General features: G+C 34.0%; 1 protein-coding gene across 1 annotated transcript in view; it reads left to right on the top strand.

Annotated features, from left to right (window-relative positions):
• HDX (highly divergent homeobox) overlaps positions 1 to 25053 on the top strand; it is a 177574-nt gene that overhangs the window by 25354 nt on the left and 127167 nt on the right. Inside the window, exon 3 of the mRNA XM_027097871.1 lies at positions 4498 to 5616. Coding sequence (XP_026953672.1) covers positions 4498 to 5616 — 1119 coding nt within the window. The remainder of the gene's footprint in view (positions 1 to 4497; positions 5617 to 25053) is intronic.

Genomic DNA, 25053 nt, shown 5'->3' with positions numbered 1-25053 from the left:
AGTTTTCCCATCCTTGTCATTCATTAGGCTAATTTGGTAAGAGAAGGACTTCTATTTAAGTTTATTTTTCTGTTGGAGGAACTTTTAAAGACCCCAAAGATAAAAATCTCTTGATAAGAAGAATTCTTTGGAAAATCTATTATTTAAAGACTGAAGGATATATTCACCTTCAAATAGGGAATTATGCCACCAGTTCTAGGAGGGAAATATCCAGGATATCTGTTTCTTGTTTGCTGAGATCAACCATCATACTCAGATTTTTGTAAGAACTAGAAATATCTCCTGTTGATAGCTCTAAATTCCCTATTTGCAATACCTTTAGTAAAACCTCGAGAAAAAATGTAATTGACTTAGAAAAATTATTTTAAAATGTGTAATATTTCAAGTTGATGAGTTTTCCATTTTATAAGTACAAACTCATTTTTTTCTGCAATAACTTCTTTCTTTTCTTCTGTTTTATTTTACCATTACTTTAAGATGAAAAGTCTTCTTAGGCAGCTGCTTTGTGGACTGTGACCTTTCATATTTACAATTTGCTATTGCAATCTTCCCCCTAATAATTTACTTGATTGTACTTGAATATTGAGAGTGTTGAAATACAAAGGTTTATATCTTGCTCCAAATGGTGTGAAATCTGTAACAAGTAATGGAAATGAAAGAAATAAACTTTCTAGAACGTAAGCTTACAAGTAAAATGTTATGTAAGTTATAAGGAATGGTGTGAAACAGATTCATTTTCTCTGTTCTAGGAGAGTGTTTATTCTGCAGAAATTCAGTCTTTCTAATCTAAATTTTAACACAATTTTGGCAGCTTTTCCAGCCAGAGGAGAAGGGAGTTGTTTATAGACCCATTATTCCACAACCTCCCCTGCCCCTGATATTCTGCTAGGTCTATATGTTCTACTTGAAAGGGACCTTCCTTTATTATTTTTAATATAGTATTTGAGCCTAGTATTTTGCTAGGTCTACATGTTCTACTTCAAAGAGATCTTCCTTTATTATTTTAATACAGTATTTATTGTGTTTTTTCCTCAAAAGAACTAAAATCTCACTGTACTAAGAACTTGATCCCAATGTAAAAAGAACTTAAAAGGTTAAAACATCCATGATATATATATATATATATATATATATATAGTGGGGTAAAGGAACAGGAAAACAAAGAAGGAGGTATAGGAAAAGGAAAAGTTTGGAGACATTGACTTTCTAAAAAAGGACTGAAAAAGAATTTAATGGACACCAAGGATTGGTGACCCAAATTTATTGCCTTTCTTTTTTTCTATGTAGTATCACTTTATTAGTTCCAAACCCCAAATGCTCATCATATCAATTTGATTGACCCATTTTTTCTCTCTCACCAATGAAACATTTGGAATGAGAAATTTACATCCTATAGGCAATGGTAAATTTTGGATCCTGTAACTGAATGACTTTTAGTAAAATTTAATTCAGTTACTGATAACCCTTAGGTAATGCATTTTCTTTATTTTCAACATTTTACTAAAATATATTTCTTAACTATATACTTTCCTACTTTACTTCAATAGAGACTATTGAAAATAACTGAACCTTTACTTTTTGACTCAGGGTTTTACTATGGAAATCAATTATTGTACTGTGCTATAAAATAATAATGCTTACAACATGGTAAGTTATATGGAGTGACTTTCTCCTTTACTAAAGAACCCCAGACCATTTAATGATTTCTCACTACAATTCTCTTTTATTTTTCCTTTCTTCTCCTTTTTAGTGAGTAATATTTAATGAATATTCTTAGTTTTGGTGCTATCAAGGTGTTTTCAACAGCAATCACTATTACCAAAGCCCCATCCTGTTTTGTTAAAAAAAAAAAAAGATACCAGGTTTGGTAAAATTATGTGTAAAATAAGATAAGGTATGTTTTAAGATCAAGTGTTGTCTTTTCAGTAAAGTACATGGGTCTTGTGACATCTATATTGGCTGCATTCTGCACAAGTGAAGTTGTTAGATAGCTGAGTTTCATATTCATGTGATATTCATTTTACTATTGCATTTTACTTTTTTATGGGTACACGATATAGATATCTAGTAAACTATATAAGTAACTATATATGTGAACTATAAAACTATAAAAGTAAGCCATAAATTTGCAGTGCACTAAGATCACTTAAAATTCCTATGTTAAGGTAGGTATTGTGATGAGAACATGGTAGGTTGTTTGCTTTCTTAGAAATCTTGTCCAGAGTTGCCCTCCAGATGTAGTAGATCTTGAGTTTAAATCTTACCAATTCACTATGCTTTCCCATTGAAAGTTTTAAAATATTGAAATTACAAACAAATACATCATGCTTCCTATGCATATTTTTATTTGAAAAGCCATAACACAGTGACTTATTTTGAATATCTGTAATATTCACTTTTTTGAACCATAAATTGAAATTATATATATCCCCAAACATTTCCCTTTTTTTAAAACATCTTTATTGGAGTATAATTGCTTTACATTGTTGTGTTAGTTTCTGCTGTATAATGAAGTGAATCAGCTACACATATACATATATCCAGCTAGTGGGAAGCAGCCACATATTTCTTTTTAAATATTTCTCTCGAGTGTATACTTTAGAACCTTTTAGTTTTTCTCCCCTGCCTCCTTCTCTTGTGACATTTATATTCATTTGTCCCTCTGCTTATAATTCTCACTTCTGCTGTTTAGTAAAGCTAAATAAGAGTGAGTTTTAAATTCCCACAGCCTCATGTGAAGCAAAATGGAGCATCTCAGTTTCTGGGACATTTTATTAGATAAGTACTAATTATAAAAGTAAAATGTCCAACAGAAGTGGCCAACTCCATTTCAGGGGTTTCTCACCATAGTGGAAGGAGAATGTTCTTTGAGGTCAAGTTAAATTAATTTTGATTCCTTGCTCTGCCAGTAGCTGACAGGATATCTTTCCACAAGCTAGTTAATATTTCTGAATCTCAGTTTCTTCATTTATACAATTAGAAAATAATACCTAGCAAAGGAGCTAATATATATTAAAACACATAATGGGGATTCAATACATGTTAGCTTTTATTTATAGTATTACAACATTTAATGTTGTATATAATATAAATATACATTGAAAATTGGATAATTTATGTGGTTTTCAAAAGCACATCACACAAAATTAACCAAATACACTCTGCACCGTGTTTGTGCAAGGCTAGTTCATTTAATGTTTTCACTTATTTATTTTTTGAAATTCTTAATAGATTAATGTGTTTTGGTAGTTTATAATATGGTATGCATTTTGAAATAATTATAAAGTTTACTAATAATTTTATGGAACATAATATTTCTTATTGCATATTTTAAGAAGAATCATGATTCAGTGTAATAATACTAAGATTATTATAATAAATTACTTATATAAAAGTACATAGTTTGTAATCAAATTCTAAATGCCAGCCACTGGTATTATTTTTATTAATTTTTGGTTTATAAAAGTAATACATATTCACTGTATAAGATTTGGTAAATCGAGAAAAACATAAAGAAGAAAATAACTACCACAAATTAATGACAAACTGGGAAAAATATTTGCAACTTGTGACAAAGTGCTGCTACCTCCAGTAGGAAATTGCTCTTATAAATCAATTAAAAATGACAAATACCCTAATATAAAAATTAGTAGAGGTAATCAGTAAGCAACTCTATCAAAGTGATATAGTAACCAGAGAACCTCAAATCAAAACAGCAATTATATACCTTTTCTTAACTCCTGGGCTAGTAGAGACTACAAAAAGATAATGCAAAGTGTTGTTGAGGGTGTGGGGAAACCAGAACTCTTATACATTGGAGGGTAGTTTGAAAATATCAAAAAGCCTAGCAATTTTCCTTCTAAAGATGGCATTCTAATGGACCAATAGTACAAAGATGCATGCACAGTGAAGTGTATTGCTATATGGTTTAAAATAGTGAATATTTCTAAAAGTAATCTAAATATCTAGCAATGTTAAATTAACCAAGTTATGATATATTCATAGAAGTTGTTAAATCTGAAGATGCCTAGTGTATATTTCTTTAACAATACTATGAGCATTTTCCAATGTCATTAAACATCCTACCTCTAGAATGTTTCCAATTTTTCACTATTATACATAAATATGATGAACATCTTTGCATATAAACTTTGTATACATCTAGGATTACTTTTAGGATAAATTCCCAGAAATGAATTTACTAGGTCAAGGGATATAAACATTTTAGGGTTCTTGCTACACATTAATTGGAAGGGTTTTGAGGAAAAGAAGAATAATACAATTCTCCTATCAAAGTTCCTAGATATTTATTACGTGCTGGTCCCTGATTATCTCTGACCTTATACTTTAGTTACTTTTTCTTTTATTTTTTTCTTTTAAATTTGTATAGGCCTTGATTTTATGACTAATGAGAATATAATTTATCACATAGGAATTGTTTTTTCTTGTTTTTTGGTTAAGAACTTTTCCATAATATCATTTTTTTTATCCTTCCAGACGTGGGTTGGCAATAAGAGAAGAAAAATGAGTAGTAAGAATTCTGAATCAGGAGCAGCAACAACAGGAACTGTTTCTGGTACTCCTTTGGCAGCTCCAGATGTTACAGTCAGAAATGTGGTTAATATTGCTCCAACCTCAAGACAACAGTCTTCTTGGATATCGCCCAATAATGATGTCATTGTAACTGGTATATACAGTCCAGCCAGTTCATCAAGTAGGCAAGGGACAACCAAACATACAAATACACAAATTACAGAAGCACATAAAATCCCTAGTCAGAAAACAGCCAGTAAAAATGATACTGAGTTTCAGTTGCACATTCCTGTTCAAAGACAAGTAGCACACTGTAAAAATGCCTCTCTGCTCTTAGGTGAAAAAACAATTATTTTGTCCAGACAGACAAGTGTGCTAAATGCTGGAAACTCTGTATACAATCACACAAAGAAACACTATGGAAGCTCTTCAATGCAAGCCTCTGAGTTGACGGTACCACAAAAGCCATCTGTGTGCCACCAACCTTGCAAAATTGAACCAGTCGGAATTCAAAGATCATATAAGCCTGAACACACGGGTCTAGCATCACATAACTTATGCGGGCAAAAGCCACCTATTAGAGACCCTTACTGCAGAACACAAAACTTGGAAATCCGTGAAGTATTTTCATTGGCAGTTAGTGATTACCCCCAGAGAATTCTGGGAGGAAATGCCCCACAGAAGCCTCCTAGTTCAACAGAAGGAACTTGTTTGTCCATTGCAATGGAGACTGGAGATGCTGATGATGAGTATGCCAGAGAAGAAGAGTTGGCATTGATGGGAGCACAGATACCAAGCTACTCAAGATTTTATGAAAGTGGCAGTTCCCTTCGAGCTGAGAACCAAAGTACAGTTTTGCCCAGACCAGGAAGAAATATGCCAAATTCACCAATGGTGAATATTAGAGACTTGTCAGACAATGTACTGTATCAAAACAGAGAATACCATTTGACACCACGGACCTCATTACATACAGCATCTACTACAATGTACAGTAATACAAATCCATCACGGAGTAATTTTTCTTCACATTTTGCAACATCAAACCAATTGAGGTTATCACAAAACCAAAACAATTACCAGGTAATGTGTATGTTTATTTTATAAAGGTTTTATAAAAGTTTGTTTGGTCTAAAAAATTGTGTTGGTAATCAATTAGACTTGAGATCTGGGTCACAACTCATATTTTGAAGTACTTTGATTTGTTTGCTTCTAAATAGTGGTTTGGGGTCAACTCTTTAAAGAATCTTGTGCTTTCTTTGTCACGTTTAAAAATGGTGCATCCTTTTTTTTTTCATGGAATATAATAATTTTTATAACATGGTAACTATCTCCTGACATTTCAAATAGTTTTGTTCAGGAAATAATAGCCTTATGGGAAGCATGGCATTTCCTATCACTAAAATAGGACTGAATTGGCTAGACTCATCCTCTTGAACATAGATTATTCCTGTTATGACTTTTACTTGCAGTTTAGGAAGATGTCACTAGATGAGTGGTGCTTTCCCTGAGTACATAGTCAGGCAAGTCAATCATTTCTCTAGGCGACAATGGTTGAGAAATCAGAGCCTGCAGTAACTCAGCCAGCTGTTTTCTTTCTAAAAGTAAATGCTTTATTAAAACATTAAGTGCAACGTTAATCAAATTGTCTTTTTTAAAATGTTTAGAGGGAAGAGACACATTCAAAGTACGAATTAAAGCAATTTTCGACCTGTGCAAAAAATAAGCATTATTTTTTTACTGTTTCACATATTTAGTTGTTTAGATATGCTTCAGATAATCTCAACAGTGAGGTATAAACCTACCTCAGAATATCTCTTAAGGCCATAGATCTTCTTTCTGAAAAAATCTGCTTTAGAGAATTTGAATAGCGAAGCAGGAATGTTTGCCATTTTTTCTTGCTGCTAGCTAGACCCTTTAATTTGTTCAACCACAGTATTTTTTATCTGTATTTAAAATGCTTCCAGGCTATTATCAACCAGTATAAGGAACCAACTTCTCTTGACTCCTTTTATCTTATAGCTCCCTGCTACAAAATGAAAAGCAATAATAGAGTATAGGAAGTATCCCTCTGGCACCTATCTCTAACAGAATAGTACTCCATCGTCATCATTAGTAGACATTTCTTATTAAGGATCTTTTCATTTTTCTGTGTTTGCTCTTTCCTAAAGCATGCTTAAAGTAACATTGAACTATACCTTTAAGATCCTTCCCAATGCCCCTTTTCATTCACCTCTTTTGTACTTTTTACCCCTTCAGCAGTGTTGTTCCTAATAATTGTAATAATAATAACATTTATGATTTGTTGAGGGCCTTGCATGTACTAGGCACCATCAGTAAATTTATATACCTGATCTCATTTAATCTTCATGGCAATCTGGTCATATAAGCATGTTATCCATGTTTTAATATCTTGTCTAGAATCATACAACCAATACAAGACAGAACCAGGATTCCAACTCAGAAATATATCATGTGGGTTTTTTTTCTGCTTTACCATGCAGCCTAACAATTTCAACTTTATTAGAATATTTGGAGGCTTGAGAGTGCAAAGTTTAAGTTTTAATTTTTCGTAAATCGATTGCTCCCTAAAGGATAATTTAGCCTAAAAAAAAAGACCTTTTTACAGTCTTTATCTTTTTTCCTGGCAGAACTTTTAAAGAAATAAAATTTATTTTATATAAAAGATCATTTTAAATGGAATAAAACTTAGCAATATTTTTGGAAAAGTAATCTCTTTAAAGAAAGACAATCTGACATAATTTAGAGCATGGGCTTAAAGCCAGACAGACCTGGATTCAAATCTAGGCTCTGCTACTTTCTACTCATGTGACCTCAGGCAAGTGTCATAACATCTCTGGGTAACAGTTTCCTAATTTGTATAATGCACTTAATAATATATACTTCACAGGAATGCTATAAATAAAATAATACAATCTGTGCAAGCTTCCGTATACATTCCCTGGCACATAAATTTTCTTGTACTTATGACATCATAGTTGGAAAGTTAATGAAACTCTGCTAGTCCAGGTCTTCTTTATATTCCATTTCAAGTAAAATATTGCACAGCCCACAGTTATCACAGTGTGATTGAGGAAGAAATAGCTGCAGTGCTGGCTGAAAGAAGATTGGTAATCAGCTTTCAACCTCACCATAATCTATGTATTAAAAGCCCATATATTTCTATTTATATTATAACAGAACTCCTCCAACTTGATCTGAGACAGTATGGTAGAGAGTCTTTGCATAGAACTCTTGGGGCATCACTTTGCCCCACCTTTCTTTTTTGTTTGTTTTTATTTATATATTTTTACATTGAAGTATAGTAGACACAATATGATATTAGTTTCATGCCCCACCTTTATTTTAATTAGTAGAGATTTTAGGGAACCAAGGTAGCCTGGGGAAGTGTAGTCCATGAAGACTAATGTTTTAGTCCATTTGGGTTTCTATTACAAAAATATCCTAGACTGGGTGACTTGAAACCCAACAAACATTTATTTCTCACAGTTCTAGAGTCTGGGAAGCCCAAGATCAAGGTGCTGGCAGATTTAGTACCTGGTGAGTGCCTGCTTCCTAATTCATAGATCGCTATCTTCTCACTGAGTCTTTATGTGTCAGAAGTAGTAAGGGAGCCCTCTGGGGTCTCTTTTGTAAGGACACTAATCCCATTCATGAGGGCTCCATTCTCACAACCTAATCACCTCCCAAAACCTCTACCTCCAATTGCCATTACTTTGGGGATTAGGTTTCAACATATGAATTCAGCTGTGACCCAAACTTTCAGTCCATGGTAGTTATCCTCCAAGATTCTGATGACACTCTATTACCAAGCTATATTATTAGTAGATCTGGACTTAGAAAAATAAAACCTATGACCATCTTGTCAACTTTCTAGCTATGAAACTATAAGCAAGCAAGCAATTCTCTTTAGTTTCTGACCCTGGGACTATAATATAACAGAGATATCTGCCTCTTCTCTCTGTTGTACCAGGTATCTTCAAGCCGAGGTCCTATTCCTAGAGTATAGCCTAGTTGCAAGCTATATAGGTGACTGAGTACAAACTGAGGAAATCCATGAGGATGCTAAAGAGTTGAAATCAGCACTGTTTTGGAGTCACTTTGGAATACCATATTAAGAGTTGAAGTGATGGTAAGGAAACTGTCAGGAGGTAACTATACCAGGATACTATAGCCCAGTTCTATTTCAAAATCTCTATGGGTTGACCTCACTCCTTTGGAGCTAGATTGCAACTGTATTGGTCTCCAAAGTGCCTTTCACTTTTCATATTATGTCTATGTCAGCCCATCTTGAGTGCTGTGTTGATTACAGATTAATAATTGATGATAATCTATGTGAAGATATTGGGGTATTTTGGAAAACAAGTGCTATACATTCAGGATTTTGTTGTAATTATTATTGTTACTTAAAAATTAACTGTATTCCCAACTCTTGTGAACTTCTTAAGAACTTAGAAGTTAATAGACATAGAGCACTTTGAGCTTTCTTTAAAAGCTACTAAAAAAGTACAATGTATCCCCCACCAGTGGGAGTAATTTGGTATTACCCTCCAAATTTATTCAGTATTTGTGTGCTTAAGTTCACTTTTTAAATAAACATGGAAATTTAATAGTTGTAAAAACTTTAAACATCATGACATTCTAAACCAATAAAAATGGTATTTTGACCTGAGGAAAGTGAGGGCCAGTAAGATTGACTTTGCTAAAATAACTCTCAGGCAAATAGTGAACTTTAAAAAAGCAATAGTAATCTGTGTTGAATAGGTGTAGTTATCATGGATCATTTTTAAATGACTTTATTAAGATATAATTCACATAGTACAGCAGTCACACATCAGAAGTGTACAATTAAATAGTTTTTAATATATTCACAGCTCTGTTCAAGCAGTACCACAATCGAATTTTAGAACATTTTGTTACTTCAAAAATAAACTACATACTGATTAGCACAACAAATCCCCCATCCCAGTACTAGACAACCATTAATCTTTCTCTATGGATTTACCTATTCTGAATATTATTATAAGTGGAATAATACAATATAATGTTTTTTATGACTGGCTTCTTTCAGTTAGCATAATGTTTTCAAGGTCCATGCTATAGTATGTATCAGCACTTCATTCTTTTACATTGCTCTATGATATTCCATTGTGTCTATATAGCATAAATTGTTTATCCATTCATTAGTTGATGGACATTTGAGTTGTTTACATATTGTCTATTATGAATAGTGCTGCTATGGACATTCATATACAAATTTCTGTGTGGAAATATGTTTTCATATCTCTTGGGTATATATCTATGAGTGCATTTCTAGTTCATATTGTGATTCTATGCTTAAAGTTTTGAGGAAATGCCAAAAGTTTTTCCAAAGTGGTTGTATCACTTTACAATCCAACCATCAATGTAAAAGAATTCTAATTTCTCCACATGCTGACCAACACTTGTCATGTCAGTCATCTGATTATAGCCAGTATCATGGGTGTGAAATATTTCAGGGAGATCTTGATTTGCATTTCCCTAACAGCTAACAATGTTAACTCCCTTTTCATGTGCTTATTGGCCATTCAAATATCTTATTTGGAGAAATGTCTATTCAGAGAATTTGGCCATTTTGTAAATTGTTCTTTGAGTTGTGTTTAGATCTTCATATTCTCTATACTGGTCCTTATCAGATATATGACTTGCAAATATTTTCTCTCACTCCATATGCTTTCTTTTCACTTTCTTGAGGGTATTGTTTAAACACAAATTTTAATTTTGATGAAGTTCAATTTATCTATTTTTTTCTGTCATTACTTGTGCTTTTGGTGTTGTATCTAAGAACCTATTATCTAAGCCAAAATAACAAAGACTGACATATGTTTTCTTCTAAGAATTTTATACTTGTATCTCTTATATGTAGGCGTTTCAGCTGTTTTGATCTTGTTTTTGTGTATGATAAGAGGTAGGAGTTCACCTTGATTATTTTGCATATAAATATCCAGCTGTCCCATCATCATTTGTTTAAAAGATTATACTTACCCCATTGAATGGTCTTGTCATCCTTCTCTAAATCAATTAATCATATGGAAGAGTTTATTTCTGGACTCTCAGTTCTATTGAATTGATATATATGTTTCTTCTTATGCTGATACAACACTGTTTGTATTACTGTACCTTTGTAGTAAGTTTTGAAATTGTGAAGTGTGAGTCCTCCAAATGTCTACTATTTTATCTAAATTATTTTAACTATTCTAGGTCCCTTAAATTTGCATATGAATTTTAAGATCAGCTTATCAACTTCTGCAAAAACAACAGATGGAATTTTGATACAGATCATATTCAATCTGTAGATCAATTTGGGGAGTATTGCCATATTAATAATACTGTGTCTTCTGATCCATGAACATGGTATGCCTTTCCACTTATTAGGTCTTCTTTAATTTCTTTTAACAATGTGTTAAAAAGAAATGTGTCTTGCACTTATTTTGCTAAATTTATATATAAGTATATAACTTTTAACATTATTTTAAATGGAATTTCTTTCTTAATTTAATTGTTGGATTGTTCATTGATTTTTGTACATTCATCTTGTATCCTGAAAAAGTACTGAACTAATCTATTAGTTATATTAGACACTAGTGGATTTCTTAGGGTTGTATTTATGTAAAATCATGCCATCTATAAGCACAAATAGTTTTACTTGTGTAAAAACTTACTACATTTTCTTTTTCTTGACTAATTGCTAGAACCTCCAATCCAATGCTAAGTAGAAGTGGTAAGACATCTTTCTCTTCTTCTTAATCTTAAATGGAAAAAAAATCAGCATCTCACAATTAAATATGGTGTTACCTGTGGTGTTTTTGTAGATGGTCTTTATCAGGATGATAAAGAATAAAAGACCCCTTTTATTCCTGGTTTAGAGTGCTTTCATCATGAAAATGTGCTGGATTTTTGTCAAATGCTATTTCTGTATCTAAAGAGGTATATTCATGTGCATTTTTCCATTTATTTTTATATTAATATGGAGCATTACATTTTTTTCTTTTCATTTTCTTTTTTTGATATTTATTTTGCATATCTTTTTCAGTTTTACTAAGTACAGTACTGTATAAATTTAAAGTGGTCAGCATAATGATTTCATTTACATATATTGTGAAATTATTACTAAGTAATAAGTCTAGTTAACATCCATTATCTAATGCATAGATTTTAAAAAGAAAAAGAAAAAAAATATTTCTTTCCTTGTGATGAGAACTCTTGGGAACTACTTTCTCAACAACTTTCAAATATACCATACAGCAGCAGTGTTAACTATAGTCATGACACTGTACATTATATCCCTAGTACTTATTTATCTTGTAAGTGGAACTTTGTACCTTTTGATCATCTTCGTCCAATTCCCACTCCCCCACTTCCTGCCTCTGGGAACTGCAAATCAGATCTCCTTTTCTATGAGGCTGATTTTTTTGTCTGTTCATTTGTTTTAGATCTCACATATGAGATCATACAACTAATTGTCTTTCTTTGTCTGACTTATTTCATGTAGCATAATGCCCTTGAGGTCCATTCATGTTACTGCCAATGGCAGGATTTCATTCTTTTTTATGGCTGAATAATATTCAATTCTATATATATTTCACAACTTCTTTATCCATTAATCTGTTGATGGGCACTTAGGTTGTTTCCATGTCTTGGCTATTGTAAATAATGCTGCTATGAATATGAGCGTGCAAATATCTTTTCAAGTTAGAGTTTTCATTTCCATTAGATATATTCCCAGAAGTGAAGTTGCTTGATTATATGGTAGTTTTATTTTTAAATTATTGAGGATCCTTAATACTGTTTTGTGTAGTGCCAATACCAATTTACAATCCCACCAACAGTGTGCACATCTTTGACAGCATTTTTAATCTCTTGTCTTTTTGATGATAGGCATTATAACAAGCATGAGGTGATACCTCATTGTGAGATTAATTTCCATTTACCTTATGATTAGTGATGCTGAGCACATTCCATATACCTGCTGGCTATTCATTTATCTTCTTTGGAAAATATCTATTGATATTTTAATTGGATTATTAAATTGGATTATTTGTTTTTTGCTATTGAGTTGTACGAATTTTTTAATATATTTTGGATATTAACCTCTAACCAGATACATGGCTTGCAAATATTTTTTCTAATTCCATAGATTGTCCTTACATTTTATCAATCATTTCTTTCGCTGTGCAGAAGCTTTTTAGTTTGATGTAGCTCCACTTGTCTATTTTTGATTTTGTTGCTTGTGCTTTAGGTGTCATATACAAAAAAAATCATTGTGAAGATCCATGTCAAGGAGATTGTTTTTCTGTTTTCTTCTAGGGGTCTTATGGTTTCTAGTCTTATATTTAAGTCCTTAATCCATTCTCACTTAATTTGGGGGAGTAATGTAAGATAGTGGTCTAGTTTCATTCTTTTGCATGTGAATATCCAGTTTTCCCAGCACCATTTATTGAAGAGATTGTCTTTTCTCCACTGAGTGATCTTGTCTTCATAGTTAAATATTAGTTGAACATATATGGATTGGTTCATTTCTGAGCTTTTGATTCTGCTCCATTGGTCTATGCATCTGTTTTTATGCCAGTACCATGCTGTTTTGATTACTATCGCTTTTTTCCTTCCAGTTTTATTGAGATACAATTGACATACAGCACCATATAAGTTTTAATGTGTACAGCTTAATGTTTTGACTTACATACATCATGAAATGATTACCATCATATCATATAGCCACAGATTTAAAAAAAGAACAAAGTGTTTTTCCTTGTGATGAGAACTCAGGATTTATTCTCTTAACAACTTTCATATATAGCATACAGCAGTATTAATTATATTAATCATGTTGTACATCATATCCCTAGTTCTTATTTATCTTATAACTGGAAGTTGGCACCTTTTGGACCACCTTCATCCAATTCTCCTTCTCCCCTTCCCTGACTCTGGTAACCACAAATCTGATCTCTTTCTATGAGCTTGCTTATTTGTTGGTTGAAGCATAATTGACCTACAACACTATGTGAGTTCCAGGTATAAAACATAGTGAGTTGATATTTCCATACATTACAAAATGATCACCATGATAAGTCTAGTTACCATGTCACCATACAAAGATATTACATGATTATTGACTATATTCCCTAAGCTGAACATTTCTTCCCCCTGACTCATTTATTTTGCAACTGGAAGTTTGTACCTCTTAACTCTCACCTATTTCACTCATTCCCCACCCACCCAGCAACCACCTATTTGTTCTCTATCTCTATGGCTCTGTTTCTGTTTTGTTATGTTTGTTCATTTGTTTTGTTTTTTAGATTCCACATATAAGTGAAATCATGTGATATTTGTCTTTCTCTGTCTGACTTATTTCACTTAGCATAATGTCCTCTAGGTCCATCCATGTCACAGATGGCAAGATTTCATTCTTTATTATGGCTGAGTAATATTACAGTGTGTGTGTGTGTGTGTGTGTGTGTATCAGATTTCTCTTTATTCAATCATCTATTGATGGGCACTTAGGTAGCTTCCATATCTTGGCTATTGCGGATAATGCTGCAATGAACATAGGGGTGCATATATATTTTTGAAATAATGTTTTTGTTTTACTCAGCAAAATACCCAGAAGTGGAATTGCTAGATCATATGGTAGTTCTATTTTTAATTTTTTGAGGATCCTCCATCTTGTTTTCCATAGTGATTACTGTAGCTTTTTAATATAGATTGAAATCAGGGACTGTGATACCTACTGCCTTGCTCTTTCTCTGAATTGTTTTGGCCATTTGGAGTCTTTTGTGGTTCCACATGAATTTTGGGATTATTTTCTACTTCTATAAAAAATGCTATTGGAATCTTGATAGGGATTGCATTGAATCTATAGATGGCTTTGAGTAGTACTGACATTTTAACAATATTATTTTTTCCAATCCATGAACACAGGATACTGTTTTGCTTATCTGTGTCTTCTATTTCTTTCATTAATGTCCTGTAGTTTTCAGAGTAGACATCTTTCACCTCCTTGGTTTAATACATTCCTAAGTATTTTATTGTTTTTTTTAAATTAATTAATTAATTAATTAATTTATGGCTTTGTTGGTTCTTCATTTCTGTGCAAGGGCTTTCTCTAGTTGTGGCAAGCAGGGGCCACTCTTCATTGCAGTGTGTGGGCCTCTCACTATCGCAGCCTCTCTTGTTGTGGAGCACAGGCTCCATATGCACAGGCTCAGTAATTGTGGCTCAAGGGCCCAGTTGCTCCATGGCATGTGGAATCTTCCCAGACCAGAGCTCGAACCTGTGCCCCCTGCATTGGCAGGCAGATTCTCAACTGCTGCACCACCAAGGAAGCCCTATTTTATTGTTTCAATGCTATTGTAAATGGGATTATTTTCTTTTTCAGATAATTCAATTGTTAGTGTATAGAAATGTTACTGATTTTTATATGTTAATGTTGTCTCAGTCTACTTTACTGAATTCATGAATTAACTCCAACAGTTTTTTGGTGGGCTCTAGGATTTTCTATACATAAAATTTTGTCATGTGAAAATAGATACAATTTTATTTCTTCCTTTCCTCTTCCTTTCCACTTGTGATGTCTTTTATCTTTTTTTTCTTGCCCTATTACTCTGGCTAGGACTTCCAGTACTAGCTTGAATAAGAGTGATGAGAGTCAACATCATTGTCTTATTCCTGATCTGAAAAGTAAGGCTTTCAACCTTTCACCATTGAGTATAATGTTAGCTGTAGGCTTTTCATATATGGTCTCTTTATGTTTAAGTGTGTTCGTTCTATATCTAATTTGCTAAAAGTTTTTACCATGAGGATTCTGATGTCACCCATATGGCAAAATAGTTTGTTCCTGACTTCACTTCCCCTCACAACAAAAACAACTAACAAGAAATGAAAACTAACAACACCTAGCAACTCAAGAATAAGACACTACTGAGAGAATCCTTGAACATGGAGATAAGGATGAATCATGCTGCTGCACCACAGAGACCAAGACAGACTGCATTAGAAGGGTAAGAGAAGGAGCTACATATAGACTGCATTGTCTCTCACCCAGGCCAGCAAAGCACCATGTGGACAGGTCTCAGCTGAGCCTTTGGTTCCTCTAGTGGGAAGAGAGAAAATAGGGGGACAACCAGCCCACCCCCAGCATTCTTCAGCACTTTGAAGGAGCAACTACTCTGCAACATGGACGTTCTCAGGGGAATCTGTGTGGCTTGACCACTGGGAATCTGAATGTGATGGGAGGAGAAGCTTGCAAAAACCAACATACAGATCTTGGAAGACTGCATTCATACTTGCAAATATGATAGTATATTTGCTATATAGTAATCCCAACCAGCAGCTTTGCTCATATGAAGGACCAAATAGTAATCCCACCCAGCAGCTCTGCTCATCTGTGGAACCAAGTTGGGGCTACATTCTGACCATGGAACATGGTGGGGTAAAGATCTGCCTGATTTGGATTCTCAAAGAGGAGTTTTGCTGACACACCTGCTGTGGAGAGTGCCTTCTGGCCCCGTCTGCCCAGAAGGGCTGGTGACAACTCTTGGAAGCTGTGAGGCTCAGTAACACTTGAGGTAAGAGGTGGGCAGATAGAGCCAATAGTTGGCAGAACAACATCAGTGGTCCTGTTCAGTAAGGGAACTTGGGGTATGGGTTGGCTTTGGTTAAGACAACAAACAAAGAGGCTTTCTGACCTTGGAGATGATTCTTTTGCTTAGCCTAGGCAGGGAAAATAATTCACAGCCCCATCCATTTCTGAATATAACCTTCAGTCCAACTGAAGAGGGAACCTAACCCAGTGCACATGAGAAGGTATATAGCCCATCCAACAGCCTGCTTACAGTAGAACTTAAATAGAGAGCACAGCCATGGCTTTCTCTAGCTGCAGAAGAAAATCTGTAGCCCTGTATGGCCACAGAAATCAGAACATAGTCTTGCCTGATTTTGGTCCTCAAACAAGGTGATATGCAAATTGTGGGGCCTTTTCTCCTGCCCTGACAAGGCAGGGAATCAAATTCGTAGCCATGCTTACACTGGAATATAAATCCCAGACCTAAACACTTAGTTAACCTGAACAAAGAGTCCAAGCAACTGCAGAGCACTTTCTATAGCCTCACATAGGTAGGAAACCAAGCCAGTGGTTCTATCCAACTATTCTGAACCAGTGGCACACACCTGTATCTCTGTCCTCAGAGCTCTCGGACAGTGACCTTGCCCAAAAAATAGACCCTGATAAAAGTCCCACTTGCTCAAGGACATTACCAGCAGACATGCCCAGAAATCCAACCTGAGTTAATGGGTGAAGAACTATCTCTGCCAAAGAGAAACTTTAAAGTCTGAGAGAGGAAACCACTTACTCAAATGCACAGATACCATCTTAAGGAATCAAGGATCACTAAAAAATTAGGTAAATGTGACATCACCAAAGGAAAATAATATAGCTCCATAACTGACCCTAAAGAAATAAAGACCTATGAACTGTCAGAAATAATTCAGTGATATCTTAAGGAAGTTTAATGTACTGTGCAAAACCACAGAGAAACAACTTAATGAAATAAGGGAAATAATGTATAAACAAAACAAGTTCAATGAGGAAATAACAGCATCAAAAAAAAAAAAAAAACCAAACAAACAAACAGAAATCCTAGAGTTGAAAAATAAAATAACTGAAGTGAAAAATTCAGTAGAGGTTAAAAAAATAGATTTGAAGATAAAGAAGAAACATTCAGTGACCTGGAGGACAGGACAATGGAAATTACCCAGAGGAGCAAAAAGAAAAAAGAATGAAAAAGAGTGAAAAAAGCTGATGGGAATTATGGGATATGATGAAAAGCAAAATATTCATATCATGAGAATTCCAGAAGGATAAGGGAAAGATACAGGGACAGAAAATATATTCATAACAATAATGGTTCAAAATTTCCCAACCCTGAGGAGAGGAAAGGACAGCCAGAGGCATGAGGCCCAAAGAATCTCAAACAGGTTGAACCTGAATAGGACCACAGTAAGAAACATTATGATTCAATTCATGGAAGTCAAAGGCAAAGATAGAATTTTAGAGCACAAGAAAAAAGAGAGTAGTTACATAAAAAAGAATACTCATACAACTATTGGTAGATTTTTCAACAAAAATTGTTCAGGCCTGGAGAGACTGGGATGACATATTCAAAATATTGAAATAAAATAAGTCAACCAAGAATCCTATACCAGCAAAGATGTCCATCTGAAACAAAGGAGGCATAAAGACTTTCCAGAACAAATGAAAGCCAGTGGAGTTCATTACCACCACACCTGCCTTACAAGAAATGCTAGCGTTCTTTGAGTGGAAGTAAACAGACACTAATTAAGAACATACATAAAAAGGTAGCATAAATCTCACTGGCAATATTAAATAAATAGTCATAGTTATAGCCTGCAATATGGTAATAGCAGTGCATAATTTACTTACAACTAGTTTAAAAGTTAAAAACATAGCCAAAGTAAACATAACTGCAATACTATGTTATTAGTTACACAATATTAAAAAAACTTGTAAATTGTAACAACAACCATATGAAATGTAAAGGGAAAGAGTATTAAAAGTGTAAAATTAAGAAATTCTATTAAAGTTAAGTTTATCAGTTTAAAATAAGGCATTATATATTTAAGATATTTTAAGTAAGCCTCATGTTCAGCACGAGGGTAAATCCTGTAGTAATTACACAAAAGAACATGATAAAGAATTCAAAGCATGCTGATATCAAATGAGACAAAAACACAAAAAAGACAGCAGCATAAAATACAAGGTACAATGGATCGACAAAATATTCAGAAAACAATTTTGAAAATGGCAATAGTAAGTGCTTACCTATTAATAATTATTTTTAATATAAACAGAATAAATTCTTCAATTAAAAGACATGGAAAGTCTGAATGAATGAAAGAACAAGATCCAATAATATGCTGCCTACAAGAGGCTCACTTTAGACTTAAAGACACACATAGATTAACAGAGAACAGATGGAGAAAAGACATTTTAAGCAAATAGTAACCAAAAGCAAGCACAGGTAGCAATACTTATATCAAACAAAATAGACTTTAAAGTGAAAATGGTAAAAGGAGACAAAGAGTGTCATATAATGATAAAAGGGTCAATCCATCAAGAAGATAGAACAGTTGTAAATATGTATGAACCCAACATTAGAGCATCTAAATATATAAAGGACAAACTAACAGAGCTGAAGAAGAAATAAACAGTAATAAAATAATAGTTAGGGATTTTATACCTCACTCTCAGCAATGGATATAGCATCCAGAGAGAGAAACAATAAGAAAACAGTGCACATGAACAATACTATACCAAATAAACCTAACAGATATACACAGAACATTCTAACAACAGCAGAGTACACATTCTTCTCAAGCACACATAGAACATTTTCTAGGATAGACCATATGTTAGGCCACAAAACAAGTCTTAGCACATTCAAGAAGATTTACATCATACCAAGTATTCTCTGACCACAATGGCATGAAACTAGAAATCAATAACAAGAGGAAAACTGGAAAATTTAAGAACAAAATGAAATTAAACAACTCTCCTGAATAACCAAAGAATCAGAGAAGTAATTAAAAGGGAAATAAGTTTCTCAAGACAAACTAAAATGGAAACACAACATACTAGCACTTGTGGGATTCAGCAAAAGCAGTTCTAAGAGGGAAATTCATAGCAATAAATGTCTACATATTAAGAAGCAATTAAGATTGCAAGTAAACAATCTAATTCTATGCCTCAAGGAACTAGAAAATGAAAAACAAACTGAGCCAAAAGGTAGTAGATGGAAAGAAATAATCAATATAAGATCAGAAATAAATGAAGTAGAGAGCAGGAAAAAATAAATATTAAAAAAATCAAGAGAGAGTTCTTTGAAAAGTCAAACAAATTTGAGAAACCTTTAGCTATACTACACAAGGATAAAAGAGAGAGAAACCAAATCAACAAAATTATAACTGAAAAAGGAAACATTACTATTGATACTACAGAAATACAAAGGATCATGAGGCTACTATGAACAAGTATACACAAAAAATTGCATAACGTAGAAATGGAAAAATTCTTACAAACATACAACTTGCCAAGACTGAATCAGGAAGAGAAAGATATCTGAAAAGATCAATTGCTAATAAAATGATTGAATCAGTAATCAAAAATCTCTCAATGAATAAAGGCCCAGGACCATTTGGCTTCTCCAGTGAATTTTACCTAACATTAAAAAAAGCATTAACTCCTATCTGTCTCAAACTCTTCCAAAAGTATCATAGAGTAGAGAATACCCACAAACTCATTTTAAGAAAGCAGTATTGTCCTGATACTAAAACCAGAAAAAAGGATACTGCTGGAAAAGAAAACTGCAGGCCAATATCCCAGATGAATATAAATGCAAAAATTATCAATAAAATAATAGAAAACTGAATTCAGCAATATATTAAAATTATGATTCACCATGATCAAGTGGGAATTATCCCTGGGATGCAAGGATATTTCAACATATCCTTGTTCAACATATTCAACAATTATATTCAACATATCCTATGTTCAACATATTCAACGTATTTAACATCAATATATTGGTGTTAATCAACATATTGTTACCATACATTAATAAAATGAAAAAAAAGAATCATGTGAACATCTCAATAGACACAGAAAAAAACATTTAACAAAACTGAACACCCATTCATGATAAAAACATTTGTTAATTTAAAATGAAGCAAGTTAAATTATTTAATTTTTTAAGGGACACACATCACTGTATAAGTTTAAGGCTTAGAACATGATGGTTTGATTTACATATATTGTGAAATAATTATCATAATAGATTCAGCTAACATCCATATTCTCATATAAATAGAATAAAAATATTTCTTATGGTGACAACTCTTATGACTATTTAACAACTTACATCTTTATAATACATCAATGTTAACTATCATCATGATGTTGTACATTACATCCCTAGTATTTATTTATCTTATAACTGGAAGTTTGTAACTTTTGACCACCTTCCTCCATTTCTCCCTCCTCCCACATTCCAACTTTGGTAAACACAAGTCTAATCTCTTTTTCTATGAATTTGGTGATTTTTTTTATTTTGTAGTTTCCACATATAAGTGAGATTATACAGCATTTCATTCTCTGACTTATTTCACTTAGCATAATGCCTTCAGGTACCTACATGGTGTTACAAATTATATGGTTTCCTTGTTTTTTTTTATGTCTGAATAATATTCTATGGTATATATATACCACACCTGCTTTACCCATTCATGCATCAACTGACAGTTAGGTTATTTCCATTTTTTTAAAAATAAATCTGTAATTTATTTATTTTTTAACATCTTTTTGGAGTATAATTGCTTTACAATGTTGTGTTAGCTTCTGCTAACAAATTAACAAAGTGATTCATCTATGTATACACATATATCCCCATATCCCCTCCCTCTTGTGTCTCCCTCCAACCCTCCCTATTCCAACCCTCTAGGTGGTCACAAAGCACTGAGCTGATCTCACTGTGCTATGCAGCTGCTTCCCACTAGCTATCTATTTTATATTTGGTAGTGTATATCTGTCCATGCTACTTTCTTACTTCATCCCGACTTACCCTTCCCCTGCCCCATGCCATATCTTCAGGTCCATTTTCTAAGTCTGTGTCTTTATTCTTCTCCTGCCCCTAGCTTCATCAGAATCACTTTTTATTTACATTTCATACATATGTATTACCATACAGTATTTGTTGTTTCTTTCTGACACACTTCACTCTGTATGACAGACTCCAGGTGCATCTACCTCACTGCAAATAACTCAATTTCATTTCATTTTATGGCTGAGTAATATTCCATTGTATTTATATACCAAAACTTCTTTATCCATTCATTTGTCAATGTACATTTACGTTGATTCCATGTCCTGGCTAATGTAAATAGTGTTGCAATGAACATTGTGGTACATGTCTGTTTTTGAATTATGGTTTTCTCAGGGTGTATGCCCAGTAGTAGGATTGCTGGGTCATATGGTAGTTCTATTTTTAGTTTTCTAAGGAACCTCCATACTGTTCTCCATAGTGAACATATCAATTTGCATTCCCACAAACAGTGCAAGAGGGTTCCCTTTCCTCTACACCCTCTCCAGCATTTATTGTTTGTAGATTTTTTGATGATGGCCATTCTGACTGGTGTGAGGTATTACCTCATTGTAGTTTTGATTTGCATTTCTCTAATGATTAGTGATGTTGAGCATTCTTTCATGTGCTTGCTGGCAATCTGTATATCTTCTTTGGAGAAATGTCTATTTAGGTCTTCTGCTCATTTTTGGATTGGGTCGTTTGTTTTTTGGATATTGAGCTGCATGTGTTGCTTGTATATTTTGGAGATTAATCCTTTGTCACTTGCTTCATTTGCAAATATTTTCTCTCATTCTGAATATTCTCTTTTTGTCTTGTTTATGGTTTCCTTTGCTGTGCAAAAGCCTTTAAATTTCATGAGGTTCCATTTGTTAATTTTTGGTTTTATTTCTATTTCGCTAGGAGGTGAGTCAAAAAGGATATTGCTGTGATTTATCTCATAGAGTGTTTTGCCTACGCTTTCCTCTAAGAGATTAATAGGGCTTGGCCTTACATTTAGGTCTTTAATCCATTTAGAGTTTATTTTTGTGGGTGGTGTTAGGAAGTGTTCTAATTTCATTCTTTTACATAAAGTTGTCCAGTTTTCCCAGCACCACTTATTGAAGATGCTGTCCTTTCTCCATTGTATATTCTTGCCTCCTTTATCAAAAATAAGATGACCATATGTGCCTGGATTTACTTTTGGGCTTTCTATCCTGTTCCACTGACCTATATTTCTGTTTTTGTGCCAGAGCCATACTGTCTTGAATACATAGCTTTGCAATATAGTAAGAAGTCATGGAGACTGATTCCTCCACCTCCAGTTTTTTTCTCTCAAGATTGCTTTGGATATTCAGGATCTTTTGAGTTTCCATACAAATTGTGAAATTTTTTGTTCTAGTTCTGTGAAAAATGCCATTGGTAGTTTGATAAAGATTGCACTGAATCTGTAGATTGCTTTGGGTAGCATAATCATTTTCACAATGTTGATTCTTCCAGTCCAAGAACATGATATATCTCTTCATCTGTTTGTATTGTATTTAATTTCTTTCATCAGTGTCTTATAGTGTTCTGCATACAGGTCTTTTGTCTCCTTAGGTAGATTTATTCCTAGGTATTTTATTCTTTTAATTGCAATGGTAAATGGGAGTGATTCCTTAATTTCTCTTTCAGATTTTTCATCATTAGTTTATAGGAATGCAAGAGATTTCGGTACATTAATTGTGTATCCAGCTACTTTACCAAATTCATTGATCAGCTCTAGTAGTTTTCTGGTAGAATCTTTAGGATTCTCTAGGTATAGTGTCATGTCATCTGCAAAGAGTGACAGCTTTACTTTTTTTTTTTCCAATTTGGATGCATTTTATTTCTTTTTCTTCTCTGATTGCTTTGGCTATAACTTCCAAAACTATGTTGAATAATAGTGGTGACAGTGGGAAACCTTGTCTTGTTCCAGACCTTAAAGGAAATGGTTTCAGTTTTTCACCATTGAGAATGATGCTGGCTGAAGGATTGTCATATATGGCCTTTATTATGTTGAGGTAGGTTCCCTCTATGACTACTTTCTAAAGAGTTTTTAACATAAATGGGTGTTGAATTTTGTCAAAACCTTTTGCTCCATCTACTGAGATTATCAAAAGATTTTATCCTTCCTTTTTTTTTTTTTTTTTTTTTCGGTATGCGGGCCTCTCACTGTTGTGGTGTCTCCCGTTGTGGAACACAGGCTCCGGACGCGGAGGCTCAGCAGCCATGGTTTACGGGCCCAGCCACTCCATGGAATGTGGGATCCTCCCAGACTGGGGCCCGAACCCATGTCCCCTGCATCGGCAGGTGGACTCTCAAACACTACCCTACCAGGGAAGCTCTATCCTTCTGTTTTTTTATATGGTTTATCACACTGATTGATTTGCTTATATTGATGAATCCTTGCATTCCTGGGATAAACCCCACTTGATCATGCTGTATGATCCTTTTAATGTGCTACTGGATTTTGTTTGCTAGTATTTTGTTGAGGAGGATTGCATCTATATTCCTCAGTGTTATTACCCTGTAGTTTTCATTTTTTGTGACATCTTTGATTGGCTTTGGTATCAGGGTGATGGTGGCCCCATAGAATGAGTTTGGGAGTGTTCGTCCTTCTGCTGTATTTTGGAAGACTTTGAAAAGGATAGGTGTTAATTCTTCTCTAAATGTTTCATAGAAGTTCACTGTGAAGCCATCTGGTCCTGGACTTTTGTTTGTTGGAAGATTTTTTTTTTTTACATCTTTATTGGAGTATAATTGCTTTACAATGGTGTGTTAGTTTCTGCTTTATAACAAAGTGAATCAGTTATACATATACATATATTCCCATATCTCCTGCCTCTTGCGACTTCCTCCCTCCCACCCTCCCTATCCCACCCCTCCAGGTAGTCACAAAGCACTGAGCTGATCTCCCTGTGCTATGCAGCTGCTTCCCACTAGCTATCTACCTTACGTTTGGTAGTATGTATAACTCAATGCCATTCTCTCACTTTGTCACAGCTTACCCTTCCCCCTCCCCATATCCTCAAGTCCATTCTCTAGTAGGTCTGTGTTTTATTCCCATCTTACACCTAGGTTCTTCATGACATTTTTTTTTTAGATTCCATATATATGTGTTGGCATATGGTATTTGTCTTTCTCTTTCTGACTTACTTCACTTTGTATGACAGACTCTAGGTCCATCCACCTCACTACAAAAAACTCAACTTCATTTCTTTTTATGGCTGAGTAATATTCCATTGTATATATGTGCCACATTTTCTTTTTTTTTTTTTTTTCCTAACATCTTTATTGGGGTATAATTTCTTTACAATGGTGTGTTAGTTTCTGCTTTATAACAAAGTGAATCAGTCATACATAACATATGTTCCCATATGTCTTCCCTCTTGCATCTCCCTCCCTCCCACCCTCCCTATCCCACCCCTCAAGGCTGTCACAAAGCACCGAGCCAATATCCCTGTGCCATGCAGCTGTTTCCCACTAGCTATCTACCTTACTACGTTTGTTAGTGTGTATATGCCCATGCCTCTCTCTCGCACTGTCACAGCTCACCCTTCCCCCTCCCCATAACCTCAAATCGGTTCTCTAGGAGGTCTGCATCTTTATTCCTGCTTTACCCCTAGGTTCTTCATGATATTTTTTTTCTTAAATTCCATATATATGTGTTAGCATACGGTATTTGTCTTTTTCTTTCTGACTTACTTCACTCTGTATGACAGACTCTAGGTCTATCCACCTCATTACAAATAGCTCAATTTTGTTTCTTTTTATGGCTGAGTAATATTCCATTGTATATATGTGCCACAAC

The sequence above is a fragment of the Aethalodelphis obliquidens genome, unplaced genomic scaffold, assembly GCF_003676395.1.
Source record: "Aethalodelphis obliquidens isolate GAN/ISIS:26980383/991018 unplaced genomic scaffold, ASM367639v1 scaffold117, whole genome shotgun sequence".
NCBI classification, from domain to species: Eukaryota; Metazoa; Chordata; class Mammalia; order Artiodactyla; family Delphinidae; genus Aethalodelphis; species Aethalodelphis obliquidens.
Note: the sequence above shows the minus strand (reverse complement) of the source record. Positions and strands in the feature narration are given on the sequence as shown.